This window comes from Pinus tabuliformis, chromosome 7 (genome assembly GCF_031772625.1).
Source record: "Pinus tabuliformis cultivar Carrire ecotype Pingquan chromosome 7, CPIR1, whole genome shotgun sequence".
Lineage (NCBI taxonomy): Eukaryota > Viridiplantae > Streptophyta > Pinopsida > Pinales > Pinaceae > Pinus > Pinus tabuliformis.
In genome coordinates, this window is record NC_142293.1 from 1,388,421,980 (window position 1) to 1,388,434,886 (window position 12,907).

The window sequence follows — 12,907 nt, forward strand, 5'->3', positions numbered from 1 at the left end:
AGGCTGCCAGCTAATGATGGAGCTTGCATTGGTCCACACAAATTTGAGTGGATAATCTCTAAGGGTGCCTTTGCCCTTATACTTTTCCCTGATGGAAAACTCTCTCTATGTTGTTTGCCCAATATACAACCTTCACAAAGGCTGTCCGGCTTCTCTATCAATGGTAATCCCTTTACCATTCCTTTTCTGCTTAATAGGTTTAGACCTCCAAAATTTATATGCCCGAATCTCAAGTGCCATAACCAATTTTCATCCTTTGGCACGCTTTGGAAGGCCTCTTGGGTGACTGCTGCCATTTCCTTCTTGTTCTTCAAGTCTGCCCTGATCCGGAGAGGGAACATCCTGTTCCTTGTCATCTTCACTTCAGCAATGCATCTTTTGCTGGGTGGTATGTCCATGATGGTGCACACATCATTTACAAAGTAAACATTGTAACCCTTTTGGATAAGTTGTCCAACACTCAATAGGTTACATCTCATTCCGGGGACATAGTAGACATCTGCTATGGTTTTCCTTTCTCCTTGCTTTGTAAATATTTTTACCTCCCCTTCTCCCATAACAGACACTTTACTATCAGTTCCTAGTGTGACCTCTGATTTCAAATTCTGATTTAAGGCTGAAAAGAGGGCTATATTCCCTGTCATATGGTTGCTGCAACCTGAGTCTAAAAACCATATGTCCTCACTATGTGTTTCAGCCATGTTACAAGCTAACAGGACATTTTCTTGACTGCTGTTTTCTCTTGTAACATTTGCATTTTGTCTGTTGTTCATATCATGTTGTTTCTTTCTACAATCACTAGCATAATGTCCATACTTTTTGCAATAATAGCATTGAACATTAGATTTATCATACCTTTGTCCTTGAGCCTGATACTGATCTCTTTGTTGGCTGCTGCCTTGACCTTGGTTCTGATCTGGATTGCTGCCTCTTCCTTGTGCATTTGATGGGCTGTTCCTTCCACCTCCGTTCTGGCTTCTGCCTCTTCCTCTTCGGTTTCCTCTTCCTTGACCCCTTCCTCTTCCAAAGGACATCTGGGTCTTGAAGGCTTGCTCAAGGGATGAGTTTTCATTCCTACTCAACCTCTGCTCATGAGTTATCAGTGATGCATGTAGCTCATCAACTGAGTAGTTTGAGAGATCCTTTGTCTCTTCAATGGTGGTGACTATGGCATCAAACCTTGAGGGTAAGACCCTCAATATTTTCTCCACTATTCTTCTATCTTCAATTGTTTCTCCATGAGTTCTCATTTGTGTGATTACACCAATCACATGAGTGAAGAATGAGTCAATGTTATCTGACTCCTTCATGTTCAAGTTTTCAAAATCCTTTCTCAGCATTTGCAATTTTGCTGTCTTCACTCTCTCCATGCCTTGATAGGCAATTTTTAGGGTTTGCCATGCATTGTGTGATGTTGTAGCTGTTGCTATCCTTGGGAATATACTCTGGTCCACTGCTTGATACAACAAGACAATGGCCTTTGCATCCTTCTTCCTATTGAGCTTCAATAGGTCCTTCTCTCCCTGAGTTAGGTTATTAAATGTTGTTTCATCTGCTGGTTCCTCAAACCCATATTCTACTAGTTCCCATATATCTTGAGAGATGAACAAAGCTCTCATGGTTATAGACCAGTAGTCATAGTTCTTCCCATTAAAGTGTGGGAGCTGGGTGTTGAACATACCCATGCTTGTGCTTGCCATTCCTTGCATCTTGAACTATGGTTTTAAATCCTTGACTGTGATTTTTTTTTAAAAAACTGACTGTCTTCAGCAATAACAAGAGAAATGCTTTTGGGGAATACCTAAATCCTTCGCTGTCTGAGTCTTCTGTCTGCCTGAGAAGTTTTGTTGCAGCAACAACCTTCTCCCTTCAGCTTCTATAACTTCTTTAAAGAGCCTGGTCCTACTCTGATACCACTGTTGGGTATTTTTCAATGGAGAAAATACCAAAACCAACAAAATATTCACCACAGAGACAATGCTTTGTTTCTTCTGTCCAAGATCTTTTGACAGGGATCCTTTCAAAAACAAAATGACTCATAAGACAGCATTACATAGTCACAAAGCATTTCTATTAATTAAAAACAAACATTCTGTTACATATTTCTTCCTCTGTGCAAAGAGGGAATCCAAAAAAAAACTCTGCTGCTCTCACAGATTTTCACTGCTGTGGAGATTACATAAACAGTCCTCTGTTCTTCAATGGCTAAAACAAAACATTACATTCTAAATTCTATAACGCACTGCTGTGCATTTACAAAAGATAATCGCACTGTCATGCGTAGCCACCACACATACCACGCACACAAAAAAAAACTTACATAACACATATATGAAAACATAAAAAATATAACGTATGCATGCCCATAACTATATTAAAGGGCCTCACCTAAATCTACATAAAACATATATAAAAAATATATGTGGGACGTATGCCCATCACCAAAATTAAAGCCTCCACCTAAAAACTACGTAAAACATTAAAGACACTGAATTCCCTTCTCGGCGGTCAATGCAAAAGTCTTTCACTCCACGCAAGATGTGATTTGACGCAGGCGGAATGCACATTCGGGAAATCGACGGCGGAGATCGAGTGCCCTGATCACTTGGCTGATCCAATGAGGTTCGCACACCAACCTCGGGCAAAACAAATGGACTTTAGCGTCCGGGGAAAGTGGTTTCGTCATTCATACTGGGGACGCGTGGCGGAGTGTGATTGCGGTGGCTCTCTTCATACGGAAACCGCCATTTGCAAATGGCGGTGGGGGGAAGACCGGGCGGTTTTCCAAAACCACCGCGCTGTTGAAATTACAATTTAACAAGCAGCTTATGTGAGTGCTATAAATAGCTATATACCTTCTCCCTTTCCAAACATAGGGTTCAGTGCTTATTGCTTAGCAAGGGTGTGTGCGAGATGGCTTTTCATCATTTGTGTGAGTCTCTAGCTTTGCCTGCAACATTCACAGTCGCTGATGGAGGGCCTCCCGCAGCAACTGTTCTGTTTCTACTCTGGTCTTTCTTCATGATATGGTTTTTGCGCAAGAGAAGAACTAGTGCCACGCTGCCACCAGAACCCTATGCATGGCCCATCATAGGAAATCTCCACCAATTAGTACTGCCCGATCACCGTTCTCTTAGAGGCCTTGCTGACAAATATGGTCCCATTCTCTTTCTGCGCTTAGGCTCTGTCCCTACCGTCGTTGTTTCTTCTTCCGAAATGGCCAAAGAGTTTCTCAAAACTCATGACTTGATTTTTGCCAGCCGACCCCCAACAGCCGCTGGGAGATTGATGTTTTCCAACTCTAAAGATGTGGTGTTCGCTCCGTATGGAGATCACTGGAGGCAAATGAGAAAAATATGCGTGTTAGAACTACTGACTGCCAAAAGAATCGAGTCCTTCAAGAGTGTGCGAGAGGAAGAGGTGTCTGCGATGATCTCTTCAATTTGGGAGGAGAGTGAGAAGGGAAAAATGGGCGTGAATGTGAGCAAGGCCGTCTCCACTCTCACCTCCAATATTGTTTGGCGAATACTGGCGGGGAGGAAATTTTCTGACAATGATTTGGGTGGCGATTTCCAAGGGTTTAAAGGCCTGATGACAGAGTTGACAGCTACAGTGGGAGAGTTCAACATTGGGGACTTCATTCCGTATTTGGATTGGCTCGATTTGCAAGGTATCAAGCGCCGCATGAAGAAAATTCATAAAACATTCGATGAATTTGCGGAGAAAATAATAGACGACCATGTTAATGTGAATCGTCTCCAGGAAGAGGCCGTAGACGCAGAGCCTCATGTTCAAGACTTCGTGGATGTGTTGCTCCACATGGCTAAGGCCGACACCAAAATTACACGGGAAACCATCAAGGCTGTTGTGCTTGTATGCCTCGACCCTCATTCTTAGGCTGTTGTGCTTCTATGCCTCGACCCTCATTCTTAAACTTCTGTCATTCATCATTTCTTTTGCACTAATTGGATTTGTATTTGTGCAGGACTTGTTCGGCGCTGGCTTGGACAGAATATCAATTTCGTTAGAATGGGCAATGAACGAGCTGCTCAGACATCCCCCTGCAATGAAAAAATTAAAAGAGGAAATCGAATCGGTCGTTGGCCAGCACTGGAAAGTAAAGGAGTCCGATCTAGCAAACATGAAATACCTCCACTGTGTGGTGAAAGAGACTCTGCGACTATACGCAGCGGCGCCCTTAGCCATTCCTCATGAATCTGCCGAGACTGTGACAGTAGGAGGATACTTTATCCCTAAGAAAACAATGTTGATGGTGAATCTGTGGGCTATAGGAAGGGATCCTAAGGTGTGGGGCACAGATGCTTCTGAATTCAAGCCAGATAGATTCATGGAAGACGAACATGTCAATGTAACAGATCCATCAAATTTCAATATGATACCGTTCGGTGCAGGAAGGAGAGGATGCCCAGGAGCATCCATGGCTATTCCTACGGTTCAGCTTGCATTGGCTCAGTTGTTACACACTTTTGATTGGAGAGTGGACGGTGATCCGTCCCACTTGGATATGAGGGAAGGATGTGGATTGACCATTCCAAGGAAAGTGCCTCTCTCTGCTTTTCCAAAGTTGAGCAGCAGCTTTCCAATGTAATACCTGGGAGGATACAAGCCACGATGCCTTTTCTTTGTTTTTCTTAGTTGGTCATGGTTTTTCTGTTTCAATAATGGAGAAATCTCTAGAATATTCCCAAATCAGTTTTCTGTCGTTGAAACTGTTATGTGTTGTTAAAAGATAGACTTGGTTGGTCGCAGTTCTTATATTCTAAGAATCTTCTCAATCATAATATACTTTTATATATGTAATAGTTTCGTCGTGAATACAAGTAAGTGTTGTGGTGTAGGCTTCTGAGAAAGCCACTTTCTCACGAGAGATCTGCATCTTTTGTTCAATTCCAACTTGGCAATTTCCTTTTATGAGCAATGGTTTAGTTTAGTTTTGCAGTATGGCAATTTCTTTACAACTTGTTTTTTAATTTTGTACGATTATTATAAATATTGTTTCTATTTTTATAAGATTATTATAAATATTATTCTTAATTTTGTAAAAACTTGTTTTTCTGATTTTGTAGAATTATTATAAATATTATTTTTAATTTTGTAAGATTTTTGAACTATGCTTTTGTTCTCCCACACTTTATTCCAGATGTAGGAGCCTTTTATGTTGCTAGACATCCTTATGAGGTCACTGTTTTGCTAATTGCTAGTGTATTTTTCTTTCCAAATACGAGCCCACTGAGCCTCTGGATCTTTTACCCATCTCCACCATAATTTTTCCCCCAAAACTTTGTTTAGCACTTCCGGATCATCCAGACCAAGACCTCCATGGTTTTTAGGTCTGAAAATAGTATCCCAGGCAACCAAGGCCCATTTCTTTTTCTCCTCCTCCTTACCCCAAAGAAAGTCTCTTTGAATGATTCTAAATTGATGCAAGACTCCTTTTGGAGCTGGAAGGGCTGAAAGCATGAAGATGGGGATTGATTGAAGGACAGCTTTTGTAAGCACCAGTCGGCCTGCCAAGTTCAAAGATCTAATTGTCCATTTTCGGGTCTTGTCTTGCATCTTGTTAATCACTGGCTCCCAAATACTCTTGTGCAGAGGTTTGTCAGTTAGTGGAACTCCCAAGTATTTGGAAGGTAGCACATCTCTTTGAAAGCCTAGAATTCTAGAGATATTCTGCTGAATAGCAATATTAGTATTAAAGAAGAAAATCTTAGACTTGGAGAGGCTTACCTCTGTACCCGTTGCCATGGAAAATTCACTCAGGATTCGTTTATAAGCTAGTGCCTCTTTTACCCTGGGGATGCCTTGAAGCATGGTGTCATCTACAAATTGTTGTTAGGTCAAAGCCTGTCCAGTCTCGGAGAGTCTGAGACCCGAGGATCTCCCTGCCTGAGGCCACTTGAAGGTTTAAAAGTCTTAGATGGAGAACCATTAACCAGAATTGAAAAGCTAGATGAAGTCTTCTGGTGTTCAGGCTCACAATAGTGGATTGGAATCCAATGGAAATGCAATGAAACATGCAAAAGAAACTTATGCGATTTCAACTACTATGAATTTTCATGTTCAAATGCATCTGATTTGTATCCACTATCCTTCAATCACATTAGCCGTCGGACCTATTAGCCCTGCAACTAGCACTCCACCTGGATTGCATGGGAAATCTGCAATAAGTGTGGTGCAAACTTAATCCAACTGCAATCTCAGTTTTGAATACTTGTGAACATTTTCCATCCAACTAACTCGTTGTTAGAAGTGTATAGAGTTGCTGTGCAGGGACATGCATTTATTAAAAGGATGAACACCATCATATCCAAGTTCATCTAGACTAGTCAATAGTAAATTGCATTGCATAAGAGAGTTCGCTAATTTTCATGTTTCCTTGCGATCTTAAAGGGTTCTCCATTAGATATTTGAATCCTAATCTGCAGTATGCCGAGAACCTTTTCTTTTGTCATTTTGTATTATAGTCCCCTGTTAACATGTATTTAGATAGGTCTGCTCATAAAATGTAGATTAAAGTCCACGAATATATTTTTACTATTTCTGATGTATGAATGCTTTCCATTTCTTACCATAGGGATATATGTTGGGCAGTTAACAATTGGCTATTGTGTTATTCTAGCCATTGATTTTAGAGGAGGCTAGGGTTTACCTTCAAAACCTAGATTTCCATTAATTCGGTCCAGCTTTTGTATATTACATTGACATGGAATCTCTCAAGTTGTCTCAAAGAATTCAAATCTTTAATATTGGAATTTTATTTCATGGAGCGTAGTTATATGATCAACCAATTTTATGTTGTTTCATATGGTTGGATGTTCCTAGTGAATTTAAAATTGCAATTGCATTAATAGATTTTAAACGCTTGCATTGATTCTAGTAATTTTGGGACTAATTTAAAGAGATTTTAGTTTCATGTTTATCCTTAGGTCCATGCTTGACTTCTGAATTGTGTAGTTTGCACATTTTTTTTAACATCCTACCAAGTTATTATTCTCTTTTCTTGGTATGGAGTGAGGACTATCACATGGTTGCATCTACACGTTTTAGTAGTCTTGTTCTCATTGGAAATTGACACTTTCCACTATAACAATTCCTAGGTCTTTGGATCAATTTCAAGAGCCCCAATATGATTTGATATCACTAGTCCCCATTAATCCAGGACATATCCCATTTTCTTACCATAGGTCTTTTCCCTCGAGGGATGGAAAAATCACGTAGGAGATTGTTGAAGCTTAAGGCTGTTGGGTATTACGCATTGGGTGCTAATTGCATTGGAGGAATCCTTCTGGGAACCTACTTAAGTGTATGATGGGAGAAGAGGATAGATTCTCAATAAAAGATGCAAATCAAGAAATTTCAATTCTGATAATGCTAAATGCAAATAAATTTAGTGATTCCACAATGAACTAATGAGTTCCATCTCAGAGAAATACCATCGATAGAGTGAGACCTATAGTGATGAGAAAAAGAATCAAATGTTTCCCTTGACCTACAAGTTCCAGATATTTTATTGTGCCCCAACACGTGCCAGTTTTATGTAACAAAACTATCATCCTTTCGAAGAACATATATTTTGTTATTAGAACTGGCCTTGTGAAACCTACAAATCTCGGTTAAAGGACTACCTAGATGACAAAGACTATTGTTGGTTTGGAAAATGCCACCGCCTCTGATGTTGCAGCTGTTATTGTGCTTTGTCATCTAGTTGTTTCTACTTCAAATGGAACTTTTGTTGTTCTTGTCCCATCTGCATACTGGCAACCTAGTTATCCTATCATCCTTTTGAAGCACATACCTTTTTCATACTAAAACCCACCTTGAAAAACATACAAATCTCGACTAAAGAACCGCCCAGATGACAGATTGTTGCTGTTTAGGAAAATGCCACTGACTCTAATGTTGGGGCTGCTATTGTTCTTTATCATCTAGTTGTTGCTGCGTCGAATGAATTTTTTTTTCTTCTTGTCACATCTGCATACTGGGAATCTGGTATCTGGAACTCGAAACTTTGTAGAAGTTTAGACTATCCATTGTGGACAAAAGAAAATCACCTGGATGAGGTACATGAGACACTTTTCTTTATCATCACTTGACGGTGTGTTTATCTAAAGAACCGTATTAACATACTTATTTAGGATTGTTAATTCCCCTGAACCATATGTTTAGGGTTACCAAGGGAGCTCCAGGACCTGCTGTACAAAATGTTGACCCAACATTGGAACTATATGGTAGGATCGAAGGTTCAGGATCAAACCCAGGTGGATAGCCAAAGTTTCGAACAGGTTTACTCACAAGTCTCCTTTTAAATCTTGATTTAGGGATGGCATTCTTGGAATTTATACTAGTGGTTGTCGATGTTGCTGCTGTTGTACCTTAACATATTAGTCACTGACCATGATGATAATTCAAAGTATATCACAAGGTTCTACTAATATTTTTGGTTGATTGGTGTTTCCTTGAACTTTGGTAAAATAAATATCATCTCAAACTGGTAACTTGAGTATGCCAATGACAACAGTACTAACAAATACTCCACCCATAAGTAGATTTTATAAATAGAAACATTGAGAAGGAATATAATTTGAATATGTGGAAACAAATTGACTTTTTCTTAGTACCAGTTGGAAGATTTTAATTGAACATAGATCCATTCTCTTGAAAATGATGATCAAGTTTCAATTTCATCATCCCATTCAAATGAGTGCTTTATGGTCTCTGTACCATAGGGTTTGAGTTGTTTTATCTGCCGAGTACACACTCTATAGATAGAAATACGCAAATCTGGTTATACTCACATGATCATTCACAAATAACATGTTGTATCCTTTCATACCCAAACTTTTAAGACAGTTGGTTAGGCCAACAATAGACATTCCTATACCAGTTGATGAGTAATCAACAAAACTCACAAAAATCCGAAACAAATTAGAAAAATTATGTGGAGTTGAATATGCCAACAAAGAATGGAGGTTCTTGCAGCCAACGATGTAGAATACCCATAAATCTACAAAGGCAACTCCAATAGAGGCAAAGTGGAGAATTTTTGCTGGGGCTCTTGAGGTGCAACTGGTGAAATTAGATTATGAATTCTTGCAGATGAAATAGTGTTCTGTAGTGAATTTGAAGCAATTGATCTTGAAAGCTTTCTATTATAGTGGGAGCAAATGCAATTACTTCATATTCTTCTTTACCTTTCACAGTGGCAACTCCTGCAGCATGGGACACTAGATTTTCTAATGAAGGAGCCTCTTCCTTTGTATAGTTTGGTCCAATATGCTGTAGAAAATTTTCAAGTTTATTTAATAGCATTAGAGACTCTGGACATGACAACTTTAGAGTTTACCTCCATTTTCCAAGAACCTCTCTCGCAACACCAAACTCAATCAAGTCTGCATCAAAATATATTCCATACCTTCCATCTTCTATTGAATCTACAACATCCTTCCCAACTACCAGAATCCTATGGACCTGTGTTCTTTTTTTACTTTCTACCAAGCGCATTGTCAGAATGCAACTTAGAGAAATATGAAGCAAGTTGTGTTGGGGAAAATCACAGAAATCCCCAGTTCAAAATCCTCCCCCAATGCAATACCCCCACTTCCACCTCATGACATTTCTCATTTTCCTTAAAAGGGACATATGCAATCTCACCTCTCAAACTATCTGCATGGGAGTCTTCTTAGTGAACATTTCTAGTGTCCAAAAGTTTGTTCAGAAAAACACCAGTCCTTCTAGAAAAAATGACCTTGTACCAGCTTGCTTCTCTTCAATATCATCATTACTGGTTGCAGTATCTGGTTTGCATGCCAACCTTCCATAAGTACTAGAATTGCTAGAAAAAAAGAACTAGAGAAGACATCCTTGATATTCTCACATTTGCTAATAATACACCCTCCAAATTCAAAATCGGCAGTAAAAGCATTCTAAAGCATGAATCAATGTAAAGTTCCTACATGCAACAAACTTCAACTTTCAGTTTTTCTAACCTTATGAGCTGTGATGATTATAGTTGTCACAAGTCTAGAGAACTACAAGGCTAACATAGAAAATTCAAAAATGTCTTGTTAATCTCTGCAATGCTGACTTGTTTTCTCTTCAGTATTTCTCCTCCTTGTTTCTGTTTCTTAACATACAACTTCACATCCCTTTATTCTCTCCCTCTCCCAACACCATTTGTAGGTGTCTACTTAGTCATATATGTTTCAACCACAGGCAGAAACTGAGAATAATGTTGACCATCCTGGAAATATGCCAGTCAAACAGATGCCTCAATACATGCAAAGAAATAAGACATTGGAGCAAACAGTAAGCATGCATACACTATTTCCTTGATAAAGGGAATGTGAGCAACATAATTTAGAAAGATAGATAAGGTAAAGAAAAGATAATTTTATTAGTGTCCAGTAAATGACCAAAAGAAAGGTCAATGGGACTAGAATAAACAATCAGTGATACCATTTGTAGGGGTGCCCTAAATTACTCTGAAAACACAAAGCAAAAATAACACGACCAAAGAAAACATGAATTAAATGCTACATCCAAGAGTGCAAGAAAGTATCTAGAAATCTATAAGACTGGATGAGGAGGAAGAAGGTGAGGTGGAGCGGTATCCAACAAAGTCAACAATGAAGATGAACCTGATGCACTATTTAATGATGTCAGTTGGGGAGAGACCTGGGCTAGTAGGACCTAGTTAGATGATCCTATGAGGCATCTCAGAAACATGACCAGATCATGATGCAAATCTAGTGCAGGCCAGGTATCAATCCAATCTGTCAAATCTGTAGAGAACAAGCGTGTTAAGTTCCGGTGTGAAAGGCCAGATCAGTTCTGGGATGAGAAGCCATGAGAGGTCTTACAGACCTAGTGTTATTTTGTAAAGGGAAAATGAGACTCACCCTTAAGAATATAGTCAAGTTGATCTTCAATGGAGCTTCCGAAGGGAATATGGGCAATTCTCGAGGAGAAGGAATGCAAAGAGACGGGGAAGATTTTACTTCTACTAGATACATTTAGGGGAAAACTCTGATAATGTAACTGAAGCAGAAGAATGATCAAGGGGTTAAAACTGGCCCTTGAAAGAGGTTTTACCACCCTTGAAGTGAAAGGGAACTCAGGAAGAATATATGTTTCCCTGAGTTTTGGGAATGGAAAATGACCAGAAACAGGTCTCTAGAAATGGGTATGATGAGCATCCAAAAGTATGGGAAACTTTGTTGTAATTTGTGTAGGAAATTGCAGGAAATTGAGAAACACTAGGAAACAAGTTTCAGAAACAGGGACAACATTTTTCAAGCAATGTGTACCTAAAACCTTTGCTATAGTGCTCTTCTTTTAACCTATATACCACTCGCTTTTGATGAATTGGAGCTAAGAAGAGTTTTTTAACTTTTTCCATGTTAAATGACCTTTATCTTACATGTATGGTTACACTCTATCAACACTCTTAGTTTAGTGTTCGGGTTTTTTTTTTTTCTTCATTTTGGAGATTTCAAACAATTGAAACGCCACAGGAAACAATGAGTCGTTTCAGAAAACTTAGAAATTTCCCTAGATGTTTCCTGAAACTAGTGAAAACCATAAAAAAAACTATTGATCATCTTTCAGGTACTACTAAGTAATAATAGTTTCGAGTCATTGGGAAGTTTTGGAAACCTTCAACAGATTCTAGAAAACAAATCATTGGAAATAATCATGAAAGCATCAGACAAAGGGGTTTTGGTGCATTGAAGGTTGAGTGGAATCATTTAAGAAGCTCTCAAAATTAAGAATAGTTTCACATCAATAAAATTTACCCATTTCCCATGTTACAAGAAGAGGGTAGTTGATTGGTTGGCTAAAAAAGGGATAGACTTATCAGAAAAGGAAGGAATGTCCCAACTCCTTCGTCCATGGTGAGAATGGTAGTGTAATGGAGGGAAGAGAATTTATTAATGATGAAAAACTAGACGAATATAATGATTAAAGATTACACATCCCCTCAAAATTCTAAATAGCACTATTATCAAGCATCTTTCCATGCTTTTGCTCATAAAAAAAATGCAGGGATTGACTTGGTACCTTGCTTTAGCAGGAAGTTTTTACGGTGATTCTCATTGGTCTATTTGGACTTTGCCCCTACAGTGCTCTATCTACAGATTTCTCCTCTCAGCATATCCATCCCTGAGTTTTTTCTTCGGCTCAGAGAAATGGAAGATTGCATGGATGACCCCTAGCTAAAGTCGTTGGTTCCAAAGAAATAAAATGAATTTATATTGTATAGAAGACTAAGTGGAGATTGAAAAAATTGAATGACTTGAAGTTTTGTAATGGTGTTTTTTGCGTGTATCAAAATAAACAAAAATCATGTGATGAATGAGGAGCAATCCAAATAGCAACTCACTCCTGTTTATTTTCAGTTGGCTTCACCAAGAACCAATAAAAAGGACCAAAAACCATTTATAGTTTAGTTAAGCACCAATTAGGATGGCTTAGGAAGTATAGTTAAGCAAGAAGGAGGAAACCATACTTACCATTTTTTCTCTTTGGCTCTAAGAACAAGACACTAAGCACATTGATTGGACCATCATACCTCCTAAGATACATGTTTCAATTTCAAGCTAATAGCAATAGTTAGCAACTATATGTTTAACCATTTGTTTGTGAAATATTATATATAGCTTAATTTTTTTCGTGACCTTCACGATTTATATATTCTACTCTATAACCACTTGATAAGAACTTTGAAGTTTTTTCACATAATTCTTGTTGGATTGAGTGCCTTATGTTCAAAAAACATGAAAATAACATATCACTTAACATGTTTCTAGCTTACTACAACAAATAATGTCCTTTTCAAAAACGTCACAAGTTGGTACTTGGGTTAGTTATATGAACCATTTTTTAA

General features: G+C 38.7%; 1 protein-coding gene across 1 annotated transcript; it reads left to right on the forward strand.

Moving 5' to 3' along the window:
* Positions 1 to 3,208: 3,208 nt before the first annotated feature.
* LOC149252829 (cytochrome P450 750A1-like) lies at positions 3,209 to 4,719 on the forward strand. The gene is made up of 2 exons (XM_089456727.1): positions 3,209 to 3,873; positions 3,986 to 4,719. Exons 1-2 carry the CDS (start codon positions 3,217 to 3,219, stop codon positions 4,607 to 4,609), a joined length of 1,281 nt encoding a protein of 426 aa, XP_089312853.1. The 5' UTR covers positions 3,209 to 3,216; the 3' UTR covers positions 4,610 to 4,719.
* Positions 4,720 to 12,907: the final 8,188 nt, after the last annotated feature.

Excerpts from the sequence above, each read along its gene's own strand:
- LOC149252829 (XM_089456727.1), top strand. The coding sequence starts at position 3,217 with ATGGCCAAAGAGTTTCTCAAAACTCATGACTTGATTTTTGCCAGCCGA. Across the intron at positions 3,874-3,985 it reads CCATCAAGGCTGTTGTGCTT|GACTTGTTCGGCGCTGGCTT; the intron begins GTATGCCTCGAC and ends GTATTTGTGCAG.